Consider the following 26,530-nt stretch of genomic DNA (forward strand, 5'->3'; position numbering starts at 1 on the left):
TTGCATCGTGGATATCTTTTTTTTATTTCGTTTTTTCTTATTTCGCGCGATAGTGGTTACGGACGCCGGCGGCGGCGGACAACTACGGCGCCAAGAACGGCCCTTGTTGTGATCTCGTAACAGCTTTCGCTGTAAAAAAGGAACTGTCTGGTCGCAGTTCTGTGTAATCTGGTGAGTACATCTATGCAGTATTGGGAGAATGGGCTGTTGGATTACCCGAAAAAATCTGCGCAGAATCGCCTGTGGCAGTTGTCCCGAGTTGATGCGCAAGCATGTAGTTTTATTGTAGGTTGCGCAGCAACCATAATGGCCTTCCAGCCCATTATGGTTGCTGCCTTCTGTAGAACGGTGTTTTAGGGCGGCATTGTCACGGAGTCCTTAACTGGCCCGAAAGTGGTATTACATCCTGGCGGAAATGAAAAATAGTGACATGTTCAAGCATCCTTCCGCGATACGAATGAATGAATGAATAAACTTTATTTAAAAAGTCCGGCAGTTTCCTTCCGGCGAGGCGGGGGGTAGGATTTATATTTTTAAGTTCGGTGGGAAAGTAACGAGAAACCGCTATGTCACGCAGCTTGGCGAAAGAGCCTTGAAACTGGATTATGGAGTCGTTGACTTTGGTGCACGTAGTATGATGTTTCCATGCGCGCCTTAATTAGTGCTCATAATTAGTGCATATACATTGCCCATCCCCGCTCTATTCTGTGCTGCTTACGAGGTAAAAGGAGTTGCACGCTTAGAAGCGGCGCTGCCTTCGAGGCAACTAGTGCAACACTATAGTTGCCTCGAAGGCAGCGCGGCGGTTTGCTGCATGCGCAGCAAACCGCCGCGTGCTCGCCTTACTTCGCAGCGTGTGTTGTGTGTACATCTTGTATACGACTTCGTTGTCGCCGTATACAGACAATGAATTTTATTCAGGTCCTGAGAGGCGACTCCGAAAACCGCCTTGCATACAGAAAAATTGTGATTTAAGGCGTTTTCCGCGTTGCCAATCCGTGATTAGACGCTCGGACCGCTAAGCTTTCCTCTGCGCTGCAGAAAACAGGTACCATAAAAATTGGTTGTCAGTCCCTTTAATGTTGTTCGTAGCGTTCGTCAGCGTTTGGAACAGCCACGTGGCACGCTCATCCCACGACCGGCGAAACGCGTGTTTGGCATCAAATTTTTGCAAAATTGGAATTTTTTTGATGTGCAAGTAACCTAAGTCCCATGGGAGCGCATGTCCCACGAGGACCACTGCACCGTGACTGATAGGTACCGGTAATTGGTCGTGATCGAGAGTGGTGGTGTTTGTTTGTACTAGATTGATCCTGGTTATTGGGGTGTATACCTTCGGGGGCTTTGGGCCACAGTGATCTGGCACTGTGCGAGTACGGAGTACCAGAAACGTCACTCGTTGACACCGACGCGTACGGCACTTCATGAAGAGTATAAACATTTACCTACGATGGCACCCAGGTCCAGTGGGCGGGTTCCTCAGTCCAGGGCACCACTGGACACGCGGCACGCAGGGCTTCAATCGAGAAGGGCCAACTGGTATGCCCGCACCATCAAGGTATCCCCGAAGTTGATCCCAGACGTCTATGCATGCTGACGAGAGGCGGCGCCGCCGCCATGTTACGCCAAATTTCGTATAACGAGATCGTTCGTAGAACGAGATCGGTCGTTTTCCACACGCGAGCGCATATATCGCACAGGAGAACGCACTTCGCCTAATATATAGTCAGCGGTAAATTCAGTTCCTGAACGTTCTTACGACAAACGCACTCACGGGGCAGCAATAACAACATCGGAGAGAGCATTCAGTTTATTGGCACATATTTAATAATATAATAATAAAAAAACATAGTAACACTCTCGTAAATGTATGTGATGTGGATATAAATACAGATGACTTCATGCGCGGGTGGAACAACACACGGGCGAACTGAGCCTCGCTTTAAAGATCTATCTATTTACACGACGGTACACTGTAACGACGGGGACGGTGGCTGTTGCACGCGCTCCTAGAGGGGCACCGCCCTGACGTTCACTCCTCTCTTGATCCGCAGCACCAGAGGGTTCATGTCAATCTCCGCAGGGTCCTGCGAGAGGAATCAATCAATCAGTTAATAAATCGATTGATCAATCCAATCAATCCATCAATCAATTTTTTTCTACTTCAAGCAGAAGAAGCGGATGTCAACAGGAGAAAAAGCTCAAGCAAGCCTGACTAGGCTTCTAAGCCCTCAGTTCGGCAGCGTAATTTACATTTAGGGGAAACACTTCATAAATGCTCAAGCCGGTATAATATCAACATTTAGTCTACATTACGGTGAAAAAAGATCTTATATATGACTGAAACATGAACAATTTACTGCTTGGTATGACGACTTTTGCTATGAACTCTCGAATACTAATTAGACTTTTCGTGGCCGATTCCTGCACTTTTCGAAATTCGCCCCCGGTGGCTTAATCTGAAGCTCTGGCGTATGGTGCGGCTGAACACAAAATTCTACTGCCCGGTCAAGGTCGTGGGTCCGTTTGGTTGAGTAGCACTCCATCTTTGATTTGTCAAGTGTTGCGCTGATATTTATAGGGTTTCGTTTTTCATTTCGTGATTCCGTTTTTAGCCAAATAAATGCACACCCGTGAGCTTGAGTTTGCCACACGTTCCTAGTGCGAGATGTCTAACTTGCCTTGTCGCTGTTGGGCGTGGCCACGAGTCGGTACTTGCGCAGGATGTGGGCGAGCGTGAAGCGCAGCTCCATCTGCGCGAACCGCATGCCGATGCAGTTGCGGGGCCCCGCGCCGAACGGCTGGAAGGCGAGCGGGTTCTGGCCCTTGCGACGCTCGGGAAGGAACCTGCGCGGTGAGGAAGAATGGCGTCAGTCAGAGGGCTAGACAGGAAGCCCATGCACTCTTCACAGTACGACGCAGATTCTGCCAGGAGAGGGTACATTATTATTTGGTATGAAAACACACATAATACTCGGGACAAAGGTGAATAATATGGAGGAACTTTGGAGAAATATGGATGAAAGTATGGAGAAATATGGAGGAACTCCAAGGAAGCAGTCTGACCACTGCCAACGGAGGGTTACAACGCATTCGTTCTGTTTAGGGAGGACTTGTACCCGGCATATAGGCGATATACAAGTGGTACAACTATATCGTTTGGGTTTCTATAGCATGCATACTTCTGCGATGACTCTCCGATTACTAAAGGCAGTATAGATTACAGACAAAGGGGTATTTCTTTTTCACTGACAGTACTGTTTGCTCAACGATAACAAGCACGATCACGAATGAGAACGCAGTTACACGAATTAAATCTTTATTCAATGAATTTATGGGTGCGATCGTAATCTATAGCAATAACGTGCCAAAACCACGATATGACTACGAGGGACACCTTAGTGGATGACTCCGGAAACTTCGACCACCCGGGTTTCTTTAACGTGCACCTGGAAAGTACGTGGGATTCTAGCATTTCGCCTCCATCTAGATACGACCCGCGACCTTCGGGTCAGAAGCCGAGCACCGTAAAACCGCGGTACCACCTGGTGGCCAGGTTGTAATCTAGGAATAGAAGTTGGCCAGGGTATTGAAAGCATGACGTTTTGGTAAAAAAATGCCGCTCACACCGACATCGTGAAACACGGCATCAAGAGTCGGGCCGATGAAGTTCATCGCAGTTCCAGCTAACTCGTTTTCCGTGCCGTGCTGCACGCACGTTCAGACGTTGGTGTACGTCGCGCTTCCCGCTGACTCCGACAGTACATCCAAACAAGGCAGAATAATGTCCCTAGATGTTTCCCTAGAAAAATATCTAGGGACATTAGGGCAGGAGTTCAGGGGAAGATGCACATTTGAAGAGTTCAAAAAATCCCGAAGAGGGGTGTCGCTGGAGTGAACGTTTCGACAAGCAGACTTCTCTTTGTCAAGGCGAAGACTTGAGACTGCTTGTCGAAACCCCTGCTCAGGGATTCTTTATATCTCTCACGACATTTGTCACGTGTTGAGCTGACTCTACCAGTTAGAACGAGGTGACGTCACCTGTCCGGGTCGAACGTGTTCGGTTTCTCCCAGCTGCTGGGGTCACGGTGGATGTACTGCGTGGCGGCCATCACTGCCGTGCCGGCCGGAATCTTCAGCTTGCCGTACTGCTTGTCCACAACGGCCTCCCTCGTCACAAAACTGCATGCGTGCGAGGCGGTTAATGCGTAAATGTCCGTGTATTGCAAAATTCATATGCACGTTAAATAGCACACGCTACAGGACAAACTATCCTACAGAAACTAATAACAATCAAAAGATTTATTATATATACTACCAAGAAAGAGCTAAGAAGCCCTTGTATATACCGGTACACATAAACTTATACACAGGGTAACTAATATTTAATGGACTATAATAGAACAGAACACAAAAATGATGAAACGTGCCTGAAAACCTAGTTAGCCCTACAGCGCACGTAAAACAAGAAATCAATCCTGAATTATGTCAAGGTATGTAAAAGATGTATTCGTTTCTTTGTTTTCTTTTTGGGGGGGAAGGGGTGCGGTACGCGATATTGCAAATGAGAATGCAAGAAGCTTTCGGCAGCCTTACTGCCGTAGAGCCCCTTATAAAGGGACGAAGGGGCTAACTTAAGTGTGCCTCGATTTTCGGTGGCGCGAGTTGAGACACGCCCGAACGGGCTTGGCTATGCATCAGAGAAGCAGTGCTTTAGAAGAGGCATGACTTTGTTATAGAAGCATTCATTGGGGCCCGTATTGTACGTGCGCGTTCCTCCCAAAATTATAGATACATCGTGTAGTAGCGCAAGTTATACAGTAGTATATAAACCTATGAAGCTACATAACAGGATCAGCGCCAGGATTTTTTTTTTTTTACTGCAGGGGCGCCCAGGACAAGTGAGTTCCTCCGTAGGGGATGGAAGTGGGGAGCCTATCTGTTGTGTTTTGACTGTGTTTGCTGATCGGTAGCAAAGGGGGTGCAAGGGAAGGTTCTCGAGCTAGGGAGGGGGGCGCTTTCCCCCGTGCACCCCCCCCCCCCGCGCCTCTCATGCTCCAAGAAAGCAGTGAAGTGGAAGCTATTCGACAAACAAAGCAAAGAGCGCGTAGGTTTATTATTTTACATATCTGAGATGTGGAGATAACCAAAAGAATCCTAATGCTTTGTCCAAGTGCATGGTATTTAATTTCACCGCTGTAGAGCTTATAAAGCTTCTCAAAGATTGCACAAAAATAGCAAATGACGCTTTTTTTGTCTCATTTTTTTTTTGCGTAGGACTCTTTCTATGTACTACAGTTTTAGGAGCGCTTCAGAGTAGCCTGTATACACTGAAAGATGACATTTGCACACCAGCTTGGAAGAGAGAGAGAGAGATTGAAAGAAAAGACATGTGTAACGTGTCAAATTTTCAGCCCCCCAGGAAAACTATAGCGACTCAAAATTATCTAAACCGACTCATACTGTTTCGAAATTAAGAGTTGAAACATTTGATAAAAATCATGTTTTTGTAAACATTATGCCGCGAATTTACCTGAGTAATACTAGTTTATTTCTACCAAAACTTGACGCTGAATAATGTGTTCGTCGTGTCTTTGTCATGAAGCAAGACATTGGTTATGAGAAGTTGTTAATAACTCGACAACCACACGTTTGTCCCTCAACGCTACAAACGGGTGGCTGTTAATTTTTCCTTTCATAACCCTTCCGCCATCGCGTGGTATTTTGCAAGATAGATTCGCAATATTGTTGATATTATATATGACATTGAAGATCAGAACATTGCTTGAATGCTAGCAGTGGGGAACGGATGCGCTCATTGAGATGTGAGAAGGAACATATCACTGCTTCTGGTCCCGCCAACCGCGGTCTGTCGTTACCTGCACTGACACAGCGGTGTCCTGAGACCGACCAGGTTCTCATATTGGTCGTCTTTCTCGTGTCGTAATCTTCCGTCCGCCTGCATCGATTCTTGTTACGAAGCAGCAGTAAGGCTTCGCTACTCTCTTTACGAGGCATAGGCCTTACAAACGGCTCGTCTTTCCAACGCAAACTCATGCAAGTGTTGCGAATTACTGGAATTGGTCAATGCTATGCGCATTTTTTCTGAACATGGCTGTCTTCGTTAAATCATCGAGCAAAAGGCCGGCCTGTACTCACGCGAATATGGGCGGGTAGAGGCGCATGGTTTCCTGGATGACGCAGTTGAGGTAGGTCAGCTTCTGGATCGTGTTGTAGCTTATCTCCTCCTGTTCATGGCAAATAAGAAGAGATTGCGGAAGCAACAATGTGAGGACAGCGTGTGGGTACATTCTACAACACTAACTAACTAACTAACTAACTAACTAACTAACTAACTAACTAACTAACTAACTAACTAACTAACTAACTAACTAACTAACTAACTAACTAACTAACTAACTAACTAACTAACTAACTAACTAACTAACTAACTAACTAACTAACTAACTAACTAACTAACAACTATGTGAATACGTCACACAGATTCCATGCGCTCTGAGAATGGTGCTGTGGTACTTTGTGCTGAAACCTCCACAGCTGACGACATATACGGCAAGTCGTACATCTAAAAGCCCGATTATACGCCTATGACTCACGTCCGGTCCCAGCGCGGCGAGTAGTTCCTGTCGCACCTTCTCTTGCACGTCGGGGTAGTTGATCAGCATGTGAGAGACGAGCGTGAGAGTATTACTCGTTGTCTCGTACCTGATAAGGAGCAAACAGATGATAGATTGATTAACACTCTTTGCCCTCTTGCCCACCCAAGAGCCAACAGTAGAGATATCGTGTTTTCAATGAACGCCGTAAAATATCTCATTATAGAACATCTAAAGTGCCGTTTTACTCGAAAATAGGTCGAACACAATTGTAGGTCGACCCCTACATTGTGTGCTCTCCAAGACGTAAAAAAATATGGTATTTGCCTTTAAATTTGGGGGGAGGTGTAAATTTACTGCAAATACAAATATGCAATGTGTCAGTGTAGCTGGCGCTGCTTGAAGAATGGCGGGGCGCGGCAGTGGAACTCCATTAGCTAGGTACCTTGGCTAGCTTTGACCACGAAAAAAAAGTTGAACTATGTTCGAATAAATACGTATGTACCTGCTATGATATGCGATGCCTGCGACACTCACCCAGCGACGAGGACGAGGAAGGCGTTCTGCGTGATGTCGTCATCGTCCAGGACAGTCTTGCTGGAGTACGCGAGGCTGGTTGGCGAGGCCGCTGCGCAAGAAGAGAACTGGCCTGATGATAGAGTCCTACAAGTCTACTGAGTGTCGTAAGATGATGGACTTGGGGGTATTCTGGGGTGAAATGTTTGACCGCGCGGTTCCACACTAAGTGTGCTGTAGAGAAATCTAGCAACGTTCATAGGGGCTTCGCGTACGACGGCTCAGGCAGTTCGAAAACGATGGACAAAATGCGAACTTGCCTGACGTCATCGCTGTGACTTCGGATGTCATTGTGACTGTAGAAAATTTTCATCTTCGACGAACATCGTATCATGAATGTAGCAGTAATTCGCGACGGGACCTTACAGTTCACGTGCACCTCTACAGAGAGGTTGCTTTCACGCGTTTTACGGACGTACTACAATGGCTCGAAAATTAAGAATTATACACAGATAAAAAGAGGAACAAAAACATCTGGACATATCAAAGCAGGAGCACTATAGACAAATCAGTATAGTACCCTTAATTCTCATGAAGGGTGAACGATTGCAGCCTCACATATCCCGCCGCCAAATTTATAAGAAAACGCTAAGGGGCGCACGTGCTTAGGCAACACCACCTGGAAGCTCGGGACACTGACGTGACGCAGGATGTGGCCGGCGTCAGACTGTAACGGAATCGAGAGTGTCCTGTTTTTCTGTTGGTGTCATGTTGGTTTCTTACGGCAACCTTATTTGCGAGACCTTAGAGTTCAGTTTTGTTTCACGGCTATGAGACTGTTCCACCAGTTCTTTAGAACGTGAACTATAGCTATATGTACCAAGCGCGAGCGATATCCACAGTCCAGATGACCTGATCACCTCCACTCCTCATTATTTTCGCTTTGGAAACTTCTTGCGCGCAGCTCCAGCGAGCGGCACGTGACAGACTCATGAAGTTATTTTTCCCAGCTGTTACTGCATTGTTAAAACCCTTTACTGGGACACGGATATGCTTATTATTCTATATGATCATAAGCGATCGTGCAATCATCATCATCTAGTCATCATCAATCACCATTTCAATGTGAGACCACAACCGTCGCCCCGCCATTAAAAAAAAGCTGACTCTGCGTTTGGTAGCCACTTACGTGCACTCTGCTTGAGTTCGTGTTCGTTGTCATCCGCGGCCGTAAGTTGGTCCGATGTGACGCTATTGATGTCCACATTCGAAGACTTGGCCTCGATCATCAGCTGCAGCAGGTCCTTTTGCGGGACCTGCGTCAGAGGGACAGGTTTTTGACCACAGATCGAAGCCTTGGCGTGCCAAACATGCACGAAGTTAGTTAAGTTAGCTAACATAACGGCTCCATCGGTGAGTCACATCAATGTACCTTCTATAACAAGGACATCAAGGTGGCAGGGCTCGATCGAGCCACTGCATGGTGCTACACCTTTCTGCGGTTCACAGCACCTACTCTGGGTCCAGTACGTTAGAAGCTGCGAATCCTAGAGTTAGCCACAAGTGCATTTCCATCAAGGTGTCGGCGAAGCAGCCTGCAGCCTTAGATGAAGGGTCACCAGAGCGACAAAACGGGCTAGCTAGTTGGTTTACAACGGTTTTCATAGTCCATAGCGCCATGTCTTTCACGTGAGCAAAAGCGAAGAACGAGCAACACAGTCAGTCTACCCCCCTCCCCTCGCCCCGTGCCTTCCAACAACCTGACCCTGGTGCCGGCCCTGAGATGAAGGCTGCCGAACGACTGTTTACCCTGTTTATTTTCAATTTTTTCACGTATAAGTCGTACAATGTGTTCAAGTTAACTTTGAAGCTGCATGATAAGAGTTTAATTTTTTAAAAATACGCAACAGATAGCGATGAAAAATGTTCCCAGTAGTGACGGAATTATGCGGAGTTATTTACCGAGTTGATGATCTGGCGCTGCTTGACGATGTTGCCGCACTTCTCCTGCACTTCCTCGAAAGGGTGCACGCCATTGTTGGTGCTGGCGAGCTTCCAGTTGAGGAGGTACTTCAGTACGAACTCCAGCTCGGGAAAAGAGGCTAGATGGTGTCCGAAAGGGAGGCAGGAGCCATTAGTCGACCTTAGCGTTACCTCACCTCATTAAGTGGTGAGGTACATAGAAAACTCACGCACGTATGCTGATGGTTTATCTCGAAAGGGTTTTGTCTTTAGCGTTATGCAAAAACTGGATGTACCGATTTCTGTCGAAGAACCTCAATTATTTTGTTTTGCTGCCTTTTTTGCCAAATAAGGATAGCTTTTTAAAATATATGCGTGAGAGATATGCGATCTTTCATGACATGCTGAAAATGTTAGCATGAGTTATTGCCTTGCGTACTACAAGCGCTGGGCAATAAATATAGCGTATATAGTGATCACATCACAAACAAATTACACATGCAATCAGAAACACACGCTTGCGTAAAAGAGTCACTGTGTTCACATGTAATCTCGCGCTCAATATGACTTGACTGCGCATGGTTTATAATTCACCTTATTTCCACAACTAAATGGTGTTATTTTGTTTTGAGATTATCCCCAAGTAAGGGAACAACTTTTGGTTTTCGAAATTAGGGAAGGCGGAAGCCTTAGGCAACCTTGGGGCTTGTACGGCCACGTTCCCCGCTGTTTCAAGTTAAACTGAGCGCGACAGCACGTGGTTTCTCGCTCTCTCTATCTCCTCTATCGCTTTCATGCAAGCACAACATATAGGGAGCATGTCGTCCGTCCAGCGTGCGCAATCGGAATTAGGTTGAAATCGACTGTGAACGGCTGTGAAGATGACAGGTCGGAGGCCATATGCATCGCAAACTCGTGCCTACGTGGCCCATTTTTCTATTCATATTCGAACAACAAATCGTCTAAGCTAGAAATATTTCGCAGTAGCGATTGCACAAAGCATACGTATCTTCTTTTATTGAGTGGCAATTATATACACTCCAGGCGGATTTTTGCCGTCGCCATCGGCGTCGCCGTCATGTTCCGCATAGTCCAATCGATAACATCACCCCGAGCGTCGTATGTTGTATGTGCGAGCGAAAGCGTGCGAAGGCTGCCGAAGATTGCTGCGCAAGCAGGGAGGAAACGCGCCGGCCGTCTTTCGTCGCGCGAAAGGCGCATGGAGATACGAGCCGGATGAGGGGGGCGGGGTTGAATGGCTCTGACAGCAAGTGTAGACACTGACGGGCCGGGTGTGGTCGCACGCGATCGTGCGCGCCGTATCTTTAGAGTGTATGAGTGGACAACTCATACCTTTGTACGCGTTGTGCTCTCATCGCAAAGTTTGCGTTGAAGCCACAGACTGCACGAAGGTCACTTCGCTTGCTGCAGGGGCCGTATTTCCTAAAGGCTCTAGTCGCTAGCCTTACTTCGTGTAACGTTCCAATTCCTTGCTATCGCATTTATTGCTTTGCACTCGCGGCGAAACTGTGACTTTCGTTGGCAGCTCTGTAAAAGGTGTGCCCGCCAAATGGCGCTCACCGAGCAGCACGGAGATCCACGAGAACGTGTTGTTGAAGAGCAGGCGGCAGCAGACCAGCAGGCTGTGCGTGGGGTTCTTCTGAATGCTGTACTCGATGCCCATGGCACTGCGGCAGATCACGTCCAACGTCATCGCCTGGTACAGGTTGCCAATCTCGAACTCCTCGCCGGAGCGCGCGTACTCCTCGATCTTGTCGACTAACTCTCGTACGGTGCATATCATGCCAGGAGCCATCTACGAGCCGAAAAGAAGCTAAAATGGATGCTTGGGCTAGTTGGTGCGACGTACTAGAACTTGAAAACAGAGCAATAGAGAGGCGACCAGTAAATGAAGGGCACATACAACAGCGCGGACTAATTGCCTGGCAAGGGTAGGTAACATGGGCTAGATGGCCTTCGATCGCTTTATCAAACAAAGGTACTGATTTCCTTATGCAGGTTTGCACGCACAGTGGGTGCGGTGCGTAGTAATGGTGTGCAATAGACTGGTTATTTTATCATTGTTTTATCATTTTTATCCTTTTTCCTTTCTTTCGTAATACGCTGTGCAAGTACATATTGCGCGGTTGTGACGAATAAACCTAGTTGTGAGTCAGCATTGTTGTCCGTATTCTTCTTTTAGTGGTCTTTTGTCGATACGTTGTTTTAAAAACTAATGCTAATATTAAAATTAATACTAACATTAATTAATACTAATACTAAATACTAAATTAGTACTAATATTAATATAAGTAATATTAAAATTCTAATACACCGCAACGAAGGCCGCACCGCGGTGGTCCTTGAGTCAGCTTTACGGACTGTTGGCAGTAGGTGTCGAATGATAGTAAATTATGATTTCTTAAGACCATGGCAGTCGTCTTGCCGATCGCCATGATCATATGCTCATGTGGTCCTCCCGAGACGACCGTCACGTGAGGACCACGTGAGGTCACGATCTTCATAATAGAACAATCGGAAATGCTTAACCTCTCGTAGGCTTTTGTGGCGATTCCAGTCTCCTTTCTCCTTCGCCAAAGCGAAGTAACCGACCGGGCTCCGTTCGGTGAACGTCTTAACCTTTCCGTTGTGGCTTCTTTCTTACCGAACTTGAGCTCCTAGATCGAAGCAGGACAGAATTAAGCGAAAGAAATCCTGATTTAAGCGAAATAGATCCCGGTGTGTGGAGGTCCAGCTAAGTAGCATCGCTGATGACGTGAGAATCTGGGTAAGAAGAGGGCCGAACGGCGCCATTCAAGAAGCACTACAGGAAGCTGCAAATGGGGTTCAAGGGTATGCCTTAACCGAAGGACTCACTTGCGCAGCTGATAAGTCGGAACTGCTGCTCGTGTTCAAACAACGAAAAAAAATGATTGAAAAACCACCAGACATTACCGTGCATCTGAATAGAGACCTAATTGCAAGGGTAGATAGACTGTCTATACTAGGCCTTCACATACGACACAACGGCAAGGCCACACACACTCTCGAACTACTGCGCCAACAGATCGCCCAAGTAACTCACATGATTAAGGTACGAGGCCAGGTGTTCGGAAAATGTTTTCAAAAAGCGATAAGCACTAAAGATTATTAGTCTACATTATAAAGCACACCTTTTTAGGTACATGTGAGCACTATAAAGCAAGTCGTATTTTTCGTAAATTTTTCTCAATTAAAAATATTATTAAAACTGGGTCTTACGCGTACACTCCTTACCCAAATTCGACTGAATAAAAAAAAAACATTTTTTTTGTAAGGACATAAAAGAAGCTTTGGTCAGTGCAATGAACCGAGACAAATGCGATGTCATGAATATTAAAAACACAGTGATTAAAAAGCGCCAGGCCTGCGCTGAAACCGCAGCACAGTCACAGCGAAAGCTGGAAGAGCGGCGTTTCTAGAGCCCGTTAAGCTCTCTTGGGGCTACAATACAAGTACACTAGAAAGGCACCCACTGCGCCGTAAATCACAATTTTTTTTGTGAAGTTGGGAAGCACCTACTCAGCCATTATTCGTCATTCTGCGGAGAAGCGAGGCACCACCTACACGTCTGTAAGGCATTATGTGCACTTTGTTGACGCGACGACTGATGACGATGAAGAATTATGGCTCAGCCCTTTGTAATGGGTTGGAATCTTTAAACGGCCCACCAGTTATGTAATTTGCATTGGGTGACGCCCGGTCGCTATTTCCCTCTCCCGTCATGCTGTATAACATACGTTGACGTGGGAGAGAGACGGAGGGAGGGGGGGGCGAAGAACTTTACTGAGACCCCGAGGAAATGGATCATGCGCTTACGGGCTTCCTTGGCAACCAATACAAGTGCACTTGCGAGGAACCCACTACGCTATAAATCATTGTAATTTTACTGAGACCCCGAGGAAGTGGATCATGCGCTTGTGGGCTTCCTTGGCAACCAATACAAGTGCACTTGCGAGGAACCCACTACGCTATAAATCGTAATTTTTGAGAAGTAGGGCAGCAGGCACTGTGCCATTTTTCGTCATTCTAAGAAGAGCGTTGGTGCCTGCTAAACGCATGTAAGGCATTATGCGCGCTTTGTTGATGCTGTGCCTGATGACGATGAAGAATTAGGGCAAAACCCTTTGTAATGGGTTCGAAGCATTCAACAACCGACTAGTTGCGCAATTCGCATTGTGTGACGCCCGATTACAGAATTCGCGTTGTGCGACGCTTGGTGCTTATTTTAGTCTTCAACCACGCTATATTGCATATGCTAATGTGGTTCCTTCCCGGCATGAAGCCTGTATAGGACCTTTCTGCAAAGCAGTTTCAAGCACTGGCATGGCTCAGAGGTTGAATACTGGACTCCCACGCAGAGAGCCCAGGTTCGAACCTCGTTCCATCCTGGAATTTTTTGTTATTTCGTTTTTTTTTTCTTATTTCGAGCGATACTGGTTACGGACACCGGCTGCGGCGGCGGACAAATACGGCGCCAAAAACGGCTGGTGAAATGATCTCATAACAGCTTTCGCTGTAATAATAAAACAAATATGCACTAATACTAGCGGCACCTTCGTGTAACAGGCAGCCATATTAATTGTTGTGACACGATTTTACTTATTGAGGGTCATTGCACAACCACTAATGTGATAAGGAAGTGTGTCAAATTTTATTGAAAAACTCTTTTATCATATCATATCATATCATATCATATCATATCATATCATATCATATCATATCATATTTATTTCAGACAGCCAGTATACATAGTTGCCTAGGGGATCGGCGTAAAGGCAAAGAAAGCCTGACAAAGCAAAGAAGTTATACTTGTTCGCGTATGGAAAAATACCAAAAATATAAGTTCTGAGAAAATCAACAAAAAAGATTTGAAACAGGTTACACAAGGTGAGAAGGAGCGCTAAAATCCTTCATATTTGTAGCTAGTTCCTTCCTGGGCATTATTCTTGTCTGCCTTTGCCCGAGCGGCACCTCGCCATTTTTTTTCTTGCTTGCTTTGCAGCCTCCATGCCGGGACGGATGCCTTCGCGATGCGGTGCCGGTCATTTGTGAGGCAAGATTTTTCAGTGTAGAGTCCAGGCTCGATGCCAAGTTGCTTCAAGATATAAAGTGTGCCTCTGTTGTCGTTATTGAAATGACACGCAGCGTGGTACAAAGCAAATTTCATGAGTGGCAGGCTGACACCCGTGTCCCTGAGCATAAACAACACACGTACGACGTTGCGGGTCCACCTGGTGAGAAGTTTACTACTTTTAAGATAAAAAATAGGGGTGTGCGAATATCAAATTTTTCGAATACGAATCGAATACGAATATCCACCTTCGAATATCGAATCGAATATCGAATATCAAAGGAAAAATGCCTCCACAGTAATGATATTTTATTTAACATGTAGCTATTTGAAGAAAAAAAAAACATTAACAGCCTCACTGGCAACACAACATACACTGCTATCTCCAGAACACAATGTCCAGGCTAGCACAATGCACATCACAACACAAGCAAATATCACGGGACAATCAAAGTGATGAATACATGTTATCATGAAGAAATATGAGTTGCTCCACATGATCAGGCAGCAGGCGCTCCCTTGTAACTGGGACAACCCCCCCCCCCTGCCACTGAAAAGGCACGCCTGGGGCAAAGCTTTGCCAGACTGGGGTATCTGAAGGTGCCTACAGTCCGCCACCAGTCACGTGGGTCACTGTCTTTCTTCAGAAGTGGTCCCGCATAGTGAACGAGTGGTAGTGCGGCACGTTACGGCCGCATAATATTGAAAATGTACATGATCGCCAGCAGCGCTGCACGTCGGAGATGCACCAACAATAAATCATACGTATTGGGGCGCTCGTCGCAGGCAGATATCGTACCTCCGTGTACTTACGATGTTTATCGCTCCTCTCGGCAACGTTTTTAGCGATACGAACGCAGCAGAAATGTGGAAGACGAGTTATTTTATGCATGATAATCGAATCGCATATTCGAATTTTTCTAATATTCGAAGTTATCGAATATTCGAAACTTTTCGAATGCACGATTTTCGAATCGAATACGAATATTTCGAATGCAATATTCGACGAATATTCGAAACTTTCGAATATTCGCACACCCCTAATAAAAAATGATGTGTTCACAATGCTATTAGAGCATTATTACATGTCCGCACTTGATATAATTGTTAAATAACCAACAAAATACTACATATCAAGCTAATCTTATGATGCACAGAAAACTGTCACTTTCAGTTTCGGCTTCGCAGATTATGGGTGGTCTAACATTTTTGCTTGTATATCTTTTGAAATAGACTGCATAGCCAGAAACTTTATACAGCAAAATGATGGGCGATAAATCGCGCATTTAACGTGACCAAAAACTAAAAAATGACATTTTGAAAAAAAATTCACATTTTCCACTTGGACCTTAAGCGCATTACCAACCACCGCCAAGGACATAATAAGCAAATTGACGTACCACCTCACCTACCATAACCTTATTCAAACCGAGACAAACTGGATAGACGCCCTTCTCCGCACGGCACTAACTGCGCCTGTGGAACTGTCCCACTATGCGTCAACGCAGCTCCTACGACTTGGGGTTCACAGCGCCATACGAGAACTAGTGGAAGGACATCTCACGAACAAGACAGGGTTATCTTATTCTATCTCGGTTAGGATACAGCATGCCAAACAAACCGCAACAAGAACAGAAAAATCTTTGACTTGGCATTAGAAAGTATTATAACATTCCTTTATTGTCTTTTCAGAACACTGAAAAGCAGGCAGCCTGGTCACGAGCTCAGAGTCCTCGGTCGCGCCACTTCGTTCTCCTCGTCTTCGCTCGCTTCATGTAGCCCCCATCCCCCGCAATATGCGCCCTTCCTGACTGACATAAAGGCCGGAGACGGGCAAGAGTTCCAGCTCTAATGCGAGCCCTAGGCGACGGCACTTCTAACACGCCAGTCGTATACACTGACGTGGCCCGGTATCCGCAGAAACGGGCCATGTCGGGTCGTAGTGGACAATACGGTTTCGGCTACGCTTAACACTGTGGACAGTGGCACAGCGGCAGAGGCTGCTAACAACCTTGCCATAATACACGCTTCAATAATACCGGCACCGGACGAACCAATCGTCGTTGTCACTGATTCACAAACCACCTGCAGAAACATAGCGTCACACCATACACACACCGTATCCTGACAGCATTACACCCCGCATTGTTAGAGAGAGTGCGTATCGTCTGGACACCTGGACACACCTCTCTACATGGTAATCAACGCGCAAGTGCGACAGCTCGAGAGCTCACAAACCGGGCGCCATCGGAAGAGCTTTCCAACCCACACGACGCACCAACAGAACCATTAAACTACACTAAAGCGCTACAATTTTACAGACAAAACCATCTGTACTCCCCACCGCCACACATATCACTCTACCGAGAAGAAGCTGTTGCGTGGCGGCAGCTTCAGAATGCTTCATTTCTCCGAGAACTGAAATCTGGGCGAGTTTGTACGATTGCATATCGAATCAGGTAGCGCAAAAAAACAGACACCAGCGAGAAACAGAGACACGAGACGAGCGCTCGTCTCATGTCTCTGTTTCTCGCTGGTGTCTGTTTTTTTGCGCTACACCTGCTTCAATAATACATTCCCCTGCCTTTTGCGGTAATCGAGAGCGCCCTCCCATTTGGCGCTTCGTTCCCCAGCTAGCGCGTGTGCCGGCCCCTAGCGCCTCGAGCACTGGGAACCGCCTTTAAACGGCAACATGGCGGCCGTGGCGACGACGCCAAGCCTCTTCGCCCGCTGCATGCCATGCGCAGGTCCGGATTAACAATGCTGAGGGCCCGGTTCAATGAAACAAGGAAGGATCAAACCATCACCCCGTCGTAATCCCTCCATAATCGGTGTACGATATCATATCAATGTTTCATTGGCCATTCTTTACACTATCGTGCAAGCTTAATATAGCATGGAAACCTCTGCGTCAGCTTATTTCCGGTTATTATTTTTTGCAGTGCATTAAACGAGATTTCAATCAGAAACCGCTCTATATGTGCCTTCGCATTGCGTGTTCCGGAACTGTTCGACCGTAACTGCTCTAATCCCAGTCCAGCTGCTCTTTGTGCCCATCAGCTGTATCAGCTCCGCGTTCTACGCGATGCATGGTTTTGGGCGACTGCAACGTTTTTACCCCAGGCTGAAGAACTCTGGGCTGTCTTCAGGATTATGCATATTATGCAAAGAACAATCTTTTCGAAGCGTTCATTATTGATACAGATAATCTCTGTTTCAATCAGGGGAAATCAGCAGGAGGCTTTTTCGAACCAAACGACGAAGTCTGCCATTTTGTTTCAGCCCTCGGAAGGCCCCCTATGTGTGGAAGGCCCGGTTCATTTGAGCCCTTTGAACCCTGGATAATCTGTCCCTCCATGGCCATGCGTCGCCCCTTCCCTCCGGTCTCCGCTCGCGCACGGCGCGCTGGCAAGCGTCACTGTACTACGCCTGCCCGCATTGGCCGCCAGTGACAGCCTCCCATTTACAGCGAACCAACACCCTCTAGAAACGGGTGTTGGCGGAGCTCGGTGCTGACTAGCGCTTGCTCGCTGCAGAGACGCTCGCACGCCTGCAACGCGAGGGTCACGCACTGCCTTTGCAGGCGACTTCTCGTTCGCGTGCTTGGTAATTTCTCTTTGTGTGGTAACCGCAGCGCCGCAGGCGAGCGTACTCGATTGGTCTTGCGGCCCGCAATCCCCTGATGGTCGCGCTGTGCTGCCTCTTGGGTTAATAAACCCGTGCTTGTTGAGAACCTGCCTCGAGTGCCTTTTCTGCGCCGTGTCGGAGAGTCGCCAAACCCAGCCGTAGTGTTTTCGTGCGCTGTGGCGGTGGAGTACGTCGCGTCTCTTCCCGGTCGCGCTCGTAGGGTAAGCTTCGTGCAAACCCATCTCCACACTTTTTCTCTGCGCGACAGCAGGAAGGAACTAGAAAGTTTCACGTTAACGATTATGATTGAAGTAATGCGCTAATGCCACGGGTGAAAAGCAAAGCAAATACTAACGAGAAAATTCCAAGCGAGTTAGTGTCTTGTTACGACCAATTGTTATCAAGAGGAGTGCAATTCGCGAGGCCTTTTATAATGAAAAAAAAAAGAAGTTTTGACTAAACTACCCGAATAGAATATGAATCAATTATCGGCGTTTTTCCCAGTATTGCGAAAATTTGGCTAAAGCATCGTATTTGGTTATTTAGCGTTCACCGCCTCAATTCTAAACGCGTATACTGCTTATCGAGGGGCAGCCGAGTGAGTACTCTGTCTGATGAACTTGCGTCGGCGTCGCTTATACTGTAGTCCTTGTTAGACCTCGATGCGCGATGCTGATAGCTTGTCAGTCTTATACGATCCCAGTTTGAAAAAATAAACAAACAATGAAGTACGCGAGAACTGTCTTGCCATTAACTCTTTACATCGGACCTATCATACCTGCTCCGACAATATGATTTGCGCATCTGTCATTAGGTGGACGAGAGTCGATTAGCCTGCTGTCCTGCTGCCACATGGGTGATTTCGTACAGGCTTATCACGGGTGAAGTCTACAACGTGCCCTCTTTGTATGTTTTAGTTTCGCTGCTCTACGTTTTGATTGTGCTAACATTCACCAGTGCGGAGGGGTTCGCGTTGGTTTATTTAGGTGCATGTATACTATTAGTGATACCTAAATTGCACTGTTTACTTTATGTATAAAAATGTAGTCGCCAGTAAGGGCCCATCATACCTTCTTTCCTCATCCTTTCTTGTTGCGTCAGCCTTGATTGATAAGAAAGCGCGCTGATATGTACCAAGTTAATGACAAATTATGCACACTAGCGACGAACCAATAGCGTGCCCAGAGCGTTCGCGCGCTTCTCCTTACCATCTTGAGCTTGTTGGTGGTGAATGAGGGCGTGAGCACACTGCGGACTTCCTTCCAGCGCTTGCCCGTTAGTTGGATCAGGGACTTGTTGTGAGGACTTGGAGGACGCTTGCATTGGAAAAGTAGCTGTACCGGGTATGAAAAGACGGAAGAAGATGAAATTATTAGTCATGAAGGAAAATGCTTTCTGATAGCTTCGTGAGGCCTGTGCTAGATTATGTAAGATAAGCATTTTGATTTTGGTTGTTTTGTAATTTTGAAGCTCGTGTGCAATATATTCACCTCGAATATAATGTCTGACGCACGAAGAATTCCATGGTCAAATCAGGGGCCGAATTCCTAAAGCTTTATTTTTGACATTAGTTAGCCGTCTTCGCAAATCATATGATCAGTATCAGGATTGGTTGAAGTTTCCTCCTACGAACGTTTGCAGCGTAGGAGATTTCTGAGTATAAAAACCAGATTATCGCCGTATGATTGCACCCACACTCTCACTGACTTGACTAGATGTGCGTTTCGATTATACCGGTTTATCAAGTTGTGTTGTTGCTTTTCTGCGACACTGTGAATGATTACAAGGAAAAAAATGCGTCACTCTTTATTTTTTCATGATTACAGGAAATGCAGGTAGGTTTTTCCTTTCACGCTCATATCGTTACAAGTGCGATAGGCGACACGTGTTGCTGCTATTTATAACCAATTTTGCATCAGTTGCGACAACAAATGTTAGCATAATTCAACGATAACAGTAAGTTGAAAACTTTAAAAAATGTCAGGAAAAACATACACTTCGGTCAATGAAGTCTTGGAAGTCCTTGACTTGAATCATCTTGAGCAAATCGAGGTCAGCGACGAGCAGCACAGGACGGGAACCGTTGAAGTACCTGCCCGAAGAAACAACGTTTTATCAAATATCACATCGTAGCACAAGTAATGAGTTTTGTGAAACCAAACAGCGCACGTAATCGACTAGGACACAGAAAGGAAACACGCGACTGATCGATTACATGAACTGTTTGGTTTCATAACGCTGCACCAACAAGCCGAAACTGTCAATATTGTAAGTGATAAGTGTTTGACCAGACGCATATGCGGGGATTTTCGCCTGCTCATAAATGAAGAGACATAAACAAACGTCGACAGATCCAGTCAAATGCATAAAAGGGGCAAGTGAGCGCGTACTCACCCAACTACCTTTCCGTACTTCTCTATCCACTCCCTGTAGGCCACGGTGGGTGTCTGCAATGATGGCAAGAAAAAAATATATATATATTTGTTGAGAGTCGAGGAAAACGGGGAGAGTTAGGGTCTTTAGCGCAATTTCTCATAGAATTTCACAGTACGTGACGGAGGGCCAACGTTTGCTGCATTTTCTGCCGATCCTTTTCAACATCTATGCTTCTCCGCTTTTTCCCCACACCTCCGCAGCTCTCCTTCTACTCCGCTGCATACGTGGTTATATGCTCCTCGCGTCACCAGAGAGTAAAATCTGCATATATTAGTATTGTGAAGAAAAACTGTCTCCACCTCGATAGCGACTGGTGCACCTGTCCATGGAAGTGGTTCCGCAGCATGAGGATTCCCTTGCTCGCACATGAGTCATTAGCACAGCGTTGATTTTAATTGGAATCTCCACTGCTCTGACCTATGCTTCCTTACTCGCGCTACTGGTTGTAACCAAATGCATTCTCATACTCAAGTTTCTCTACCATCAATAGGGACTTTTCGAATAGGGGCCCCAAAGAAATAGCGTGGAGGCCACAGCGCATGCGCGAGACCCGAACAGCGTTTGGGCTTTGCGTTGGGGACGCTATTTCTCGAATTTAGCGGCAGCCCCGAAGCCTGTCCCGAAAGCTTTGCGCCGAGCAAACAGTTTATATATATATATATATATATATATATATATATATATATATATATATATATATATATATATATATATATATATATATATATATATATATATATATATATATATATATATATATATACGCACCTTCTCACGCAGTTCGTTCATGTTGCCCGTGATGATGCTCGGTTCTGGTCCTGGAATGCCGAGGTCCTTGAAGTAGTTGAACAGCTGCTTTCTCTTCCTGTTTCAGAGCAGAGGCAACGCGTTTCGAGCGGATTAGTCACACTGCCGTGCGGGGAAGCACACATCGTAAATGTCATAATGATGACACTACATGTCATGATTGTAACTACCACCTGCCACTGGAAAAACCTCTTTAGAGTGATTTGCCTTCCACAGGTTGAGCTGGCGGAATGCAGCGTTCGCGATCTCAGCGCACCGTCTAATGTCCTGTCATCCACTAGAGCACTACCTTTCTATTTGATTCATAAGGTGTAACTTCTTCAAGCCCAGCATAGGCTGCCCGACAGCACTATTAATTTTTTACAGAATGAACAGTCGATCACGTGTATCTCTGTTTAAACGGATAAGGTTGAACCTTTTGCTATTACGTCTAGCATTATCCTAAGTTTCATTCGGTCATGGTGTCACTGACAGTCTCCTTTTAAACGTTTTCATTAACCCCCAAGTGGTATAGCTTTGTATCGATGACAATGGTGAAAAGAATGATCCGGTTCCTTTCTTCGTGAGAATGTCAAGTTAGCCGTTAGTGCTCACAAGCGGCAGCTCATAACCTACAACATTTCTTCTAAACACACTGCAAACCAGTTGTTATACTTGCTTTTCGCGTACAGGCCGGCGAGCTATCGTTAGCGAGAGTCAGCGCGTGTTACTCACATGTACCAGTGGACCAGGAGAAGTAGGATGGTCGCAGCAACCAGCTGCCACAAAGCATGTGCCAGGTCCATGACGCAGCAGAAACTTTCTTTCTCTGCAAAGAGCAAGGTAATTGCAGGGTAATTGCAGTTACTTACGTCTACAACAGGTCGCCCGCCGGACCTCGAATAGTAAGACGTACTCTGATTTCTTCAATTTGTCATTCGCTTCGTCTTACGGATACACTGCAGTGGTTATCAACTAGATTCAAGGGAAAGTCAACCAAACAAGAACACATGTTTTGACTGATCTAAGCTCACGCAGACGAAGACGAAAAAGGGCAAGACAACAGGACATGCGCTTGTCCTGTTGCCTTCCCCTATTTTCGTCTTCGTCTGCGTGCGCTTAGATCAGTCAAACCATGCATTTCAACCAACTAGCCCAGTTGTCGATTCTCAACAAGAACACAGCACAGTTTTGGGTGTTATTTCTAAAGACTATAGTGTATCTTACGAAGGCGGTAGCCTAGAAGTCGATTAATAATAATTTCTGGGGTTTTGTGTGGCAAACCCACGATATGTTTAACGAGGCACACCGTAGTGGAGAACTCCGGAAATTTTGACCATCCGGTATTCTTTAGCGTGCAATGACATCGCCCAGTACAGGGCCTCTGGCATTTCGCCTCCATCGAAATGCGACCGCCGCGGCCGGGATCGAACCCGCGACCTTCAGGTCCGCAGCCGAGCACCGTAACCACTGTACTACCGAGGCCGACTTAGCCTAGAAGGCAATAGACAATAGACTCATGAGTCCTGGGAGTTTGGGTCGTAGTGAGCCCAGCTCAAAATAATTTCGATGGCTCTGAGTCCTTGTGTGCTCGGCTCATTATAGTTTCGGGAAGCGTCAGTCCAAGTGAGCCCGGCTAAGTAATAATAGTTTTGCCGAGATTGAGCCGCAGTGAGAGACACTGAGTACCCATTTTGCGAATCGGGGTCCGGTCGAGTGAGCCCTAAGGAAAATATATATGAATCGAAGTGAGTTCCATTTGAGGACCCAAACCAAAACTACTTTAAAGTTGCGGCGACGGTTGAAGTGCGATGTGGCGCGCCACGTTCATCACACGTGTGCATGAAAAAAAAAAACAGAAAGCAAAGGACGCTGACGGGAATGTGCGGGCTTCGTTCACGTTGTCGTCCGACTTCGTGACCGCCACTTGCAACCCTCACCTTCCCTTCATTCGAGCAAGAGGCACCACTTTTTACAAGCATCCTTATCACAGCAACAATGACAATGCAAGTTGAGTGCGCTGTGACTGGACAGTCGCGGACAAGACCCCCTCGTGTCTGCTTCTCAGTCTAAGCCTCCGCAGCACGCTGAAGGTAGGTTTGGAATACAGATGGCAAAGGCTCGCTGAGCAGTGAAACATCGTGGCATCTGCCCGTAGTATACGCTGTGTCAGCTTTCCTTTTCACCCTTGCGGTCGCGCTCAGACAATGATAGAATCTACAGGGGTATTCAGACGGGGGAGAAATGCTCGGGGGATAAAGGTGGAGCCTTGTGACGCCAGCTCGCGAGGAGAAGTCTCCACAAATGACCCCCACTCACACGGACGAGGCGAACGGGGGGGGGGGGGGGGAGACCAGTGTTACTAGACTACTCTGGCGGCTTGCACCACCCGTTTGACGAGCTGCAGACGACGAGATGCAGACGACCATGCAGCTGCAGACTGTACACCCGCTACCGCTCTCTGCAGGAGCAAGTGCAACAATGTGGCGAAACGAGAGCCCGAGATTTCGCTATATCCCCCACCGCCGGGGGATCGTTTGTCCTTTCGGGGAAAAGGTCCCCGTCTCCCCCGAGGAGGCGCGGGGGGGTCACGCCCACTCGCTAAACCGTGACGTCGCGGTCACGTGATCCGCAATCTCCCCGTCTCCCCCGAGCATTTCTCCCCCGTCTGAATACCCCTTATGGCACGAGGGCGTTGTAAGAAGGCTCAGTTTCTGTTCCTGCTCAGTGCTCGCTCGACCACAGCCAAGTATTGTGTCGGCGTTCTTTACACTTGTAAGTATGCAAGCTCGCATTTTTGCGCGACTGACGTCTCTACATCATGTTCGTTTATTCGCGCTACGCGCCAGCGAGCGCTCGTGGCAATTTGACCGAGTGGTGCTCTCATGTTACTTCTGCGGCGCGGACGCGCTTTCGGGATGCCCAGTGATTAGTACCACATTCGAGAAAGTCCGGGTAAGCGTAGCGTAAACCAAAATTTTACCAGTTCTGTCGCGAAACGTAGTTTGCAATCTTTCTATTGAACACTTTGGTGTCATGGAGGACAACGAAAAAAATCTCACCATCTCCCACTAAAGGGAACCATGTGGGGATGCGAAGGAGCGCGTGGGTCGACTTAAAGTTCCATTCATCACGGGCACCTTGCCCGATATTAACGCGTCCTTGCATGTGGAGCGCACCATGAATTCACTGCAGTTGCTGTTGCTGTTACTCGTCCCGAACTCTTGTTGGAGCACGCCACGCGGGTTCATCGCGCGTCTGCAGAATATCGTTCCCCGACGCCATCACGTGATTGTTGAGAGAGTGTAAGGGGGAGAGGCGACAACGTCTTACCCAGCCCCTTATACACAGGTCCGAACGGGCTAGAGCGTGCCAGCACACGTGGTTTTGACTGCATTACGCTAAGCTAGGACAGCATACGGCAGCCCGGGCTCCTAAAGTGCTCTGCACGTATCATCATCAATGCGGTCGAAGAACAAGACGAAGAAGACTTCTCCTTGGCGCGAGCGCGCGATCAATATGTTACAGATGGCTATGGTAGGTTTTAGAAAGCGGACGGTCGCCAATGGAACTACGGACAAAGCCGAGCGCAAAAGCTGCTTCGCATATAAAAAAGAAACTGAGAGCATGATTCCATGCAGATGCATGCGGCCAGCTAGCTTTCTCTTAGGCTGCTCCGTGATATTTTCTTAGGCACTTATCCGCGAGATGGCTCCTAGGGAATATGACCTCTAGAGTTACTGTATATGCTACCTTTAGGTAGCAGAGTTGCGCATCTGTTTTCCAACGCCGCTAGCAACCATGCATTGCGGAGAAGCTGACGCTCGGGCCAATTTTTGTATTTCTCGACGCCGCCGCTGCAGCTCACTCAATTAACACTAGTCATCGACAGCCAATGTTTATCGCCGGCCTTCGACACGCCAGACATGTTTATCGGCGACGCGGTAGGCATGTCGCCTGCAAAAATGGAGTGCAACTTCACCGCATTGCTGTGGTTGCTAGCCGGACCTATGCGCTACTCTGCTACCTAAAGGTAGCATATACAGTGACTCTAATGACCTCCGCAGTGGCCACACCTTTTCACGATACTGCTTGATACGAGGTATCTCTCGGTGGCCGCACGCTTCGCGGCAGGAAATTACCGCTTGCGCGAGGCGCGATGAGGACATATTTTCCGGGAACATTTTCTTTGTTCACAACTTTTGCGGTCACGGCTACAAGTAAAACGCTGAAGCCATCGAGATGATTGCGCAGCTAGAGGGACCCATAGAAGCCTATCATTTAGTAAACTCTATAGCAGAACGTGTACCACAAACATATAGCGCCGTTCACTGCAAATTTTTTTGCGGGGGGGCGGGGGGGGGGGAAGCGGGTTCAGCCATAGTTTATGTATGGTCGTGCGTGCGCTTGTATGTGGGTGTTTATATATACACATGCAAAATAGAAAAATTTTGGGGTGGCTTGAACCCTTCCCCCTTCGCTCCCCTCATCCGGCTATGCCTCTGGTACATTGCTGTGTAAAGCGCACGAGCTGCCATTTCGCTCCGCTGGGTGTCGCTTTGTTGTGAATCTGTGATGGCCGAGTCCGAGATATTGCGCACAGGAGCATGCGCGGCCTAACAAATATGCCCACATGCGCTCATTGCTTTAAGCCAGCGGTGATGTGAGCCAGCGGTGATGTGATTTTGTTTCGCCAGGTGGGCGCATTGTCTAAGGGCGCTGCCTCACTGCGTCACAGGTAAAAGGAAATGCCTACGTGCGTAGGTTGATCATGCGTTCCATTTGTCAAGCCAGTGGGTATGGGCAAGGTACATCGCATCAAATTTCAGTGGTTTCGGATAATGTCAACAGCCAGCAGAGTACACATAACGCGTGTAGTAGGTAGAATAAGTGTACAAGCATAGGCGTGCGCAGGGTTCCCCATCAGGGGGGGGGGGGCGAATGTTCATCGCAGCCCCCCCCCCTACTAAGTCATTGTACGAGGCAGATTTTGCGCCCCCCCCCCCCCGCCGCTCCTCTTAGGTGGTTGGGGGGTCAATGTATGGATCAGATTTTGCGCCCCCCCCCCCCCCCCCTGTGCGCACGCCTATGTGTGCAAGGGCACTTGTACTAGGGTACAAGTACACTCGTTCAGTTCATCGCCATAACCTCTCGAATGATATTGGAAAAGAAACAGTAGCTCGAGCATTCAGTAAGTAAGCTCAATTTATTGTGAAAGGATCGTGCGTGCGTTACCAGCCCATAAGCGTAAATCTGTGTCAGGGTATCGCGGTACAGCGAGACAGCCATATTGTCTAGTTCATGTTCGGTGAAGCGAGGGCGCTTGCCAACATTGCCGCACATAAAAAGCAGTCGTGCATGTCTACTAATATTTGTGCGCGCCCACAAACGCACTGTTTCGGACCCAGTAAACACCTCCAGATAGCACTGTCACAAAAGCACGAGCGGCGGCGCGCACGCCCGTTTTGCCGCA

The 26,530-nt window shown here is 47.3% G+C and overlaps 1 protein-coding gene across 1 annotated transcript; it reads right to left on the reverse strand.

Annotated features, from left to right (window-relative positions):
- Positions 1–1,974: 1,974 nt before the first annotated feature.
- Positions 1,975–21,888, reverse strand: LOC119383537 (thromboxane-A synthase). The gene is made up of 14 exons (XM_037651746.2): positions 21,793–21,888; positions 21,040–21,136; positions 20,230–20,282; positions 19,831–19,927; positions 19,044–19,169; positions 10,677–10,911; positions 9,096–9,235; positions 8,323–8,449; positions 7,155–7,245; positions 6,618–6,726; positions 6,160–6,248; positions 4,042–4,182; positions 2,682–2,847; positions 1,975–2,087 (listed from the first exon to the last, which is right to left on the reverse strand). Exons 1-14 carry the CDS (start codon positions 21,861–21,863, stop codon positions 2,010–2,012), a joined length of 1,620 nt encoding a protein of 539 aa, XP_037507674.1. The 5' UTR covers positions 21,864–21,888; the 3' UTR covers positions 1,975–2,009.
- Positions 21,889–26,530: the final 4,642 nt, after the last annotated feature.

Source organism: Rhipicephalus sanguineus, chromosome 2 (assembly GCF_013339695.2).
Source record: "Rhipicephalus sanguineus isolate Rsan-2018 chromosome 2, BIME_Rsan_1.4, whole genome shotgun sequence".
Taxonomy (NCBI): Eukaryota; Metazoa; Arthropoda; class Arachnida; order Ixodida; family Ixodidae; genus Rhipicephalus; species Rhipicephalus sanguineus.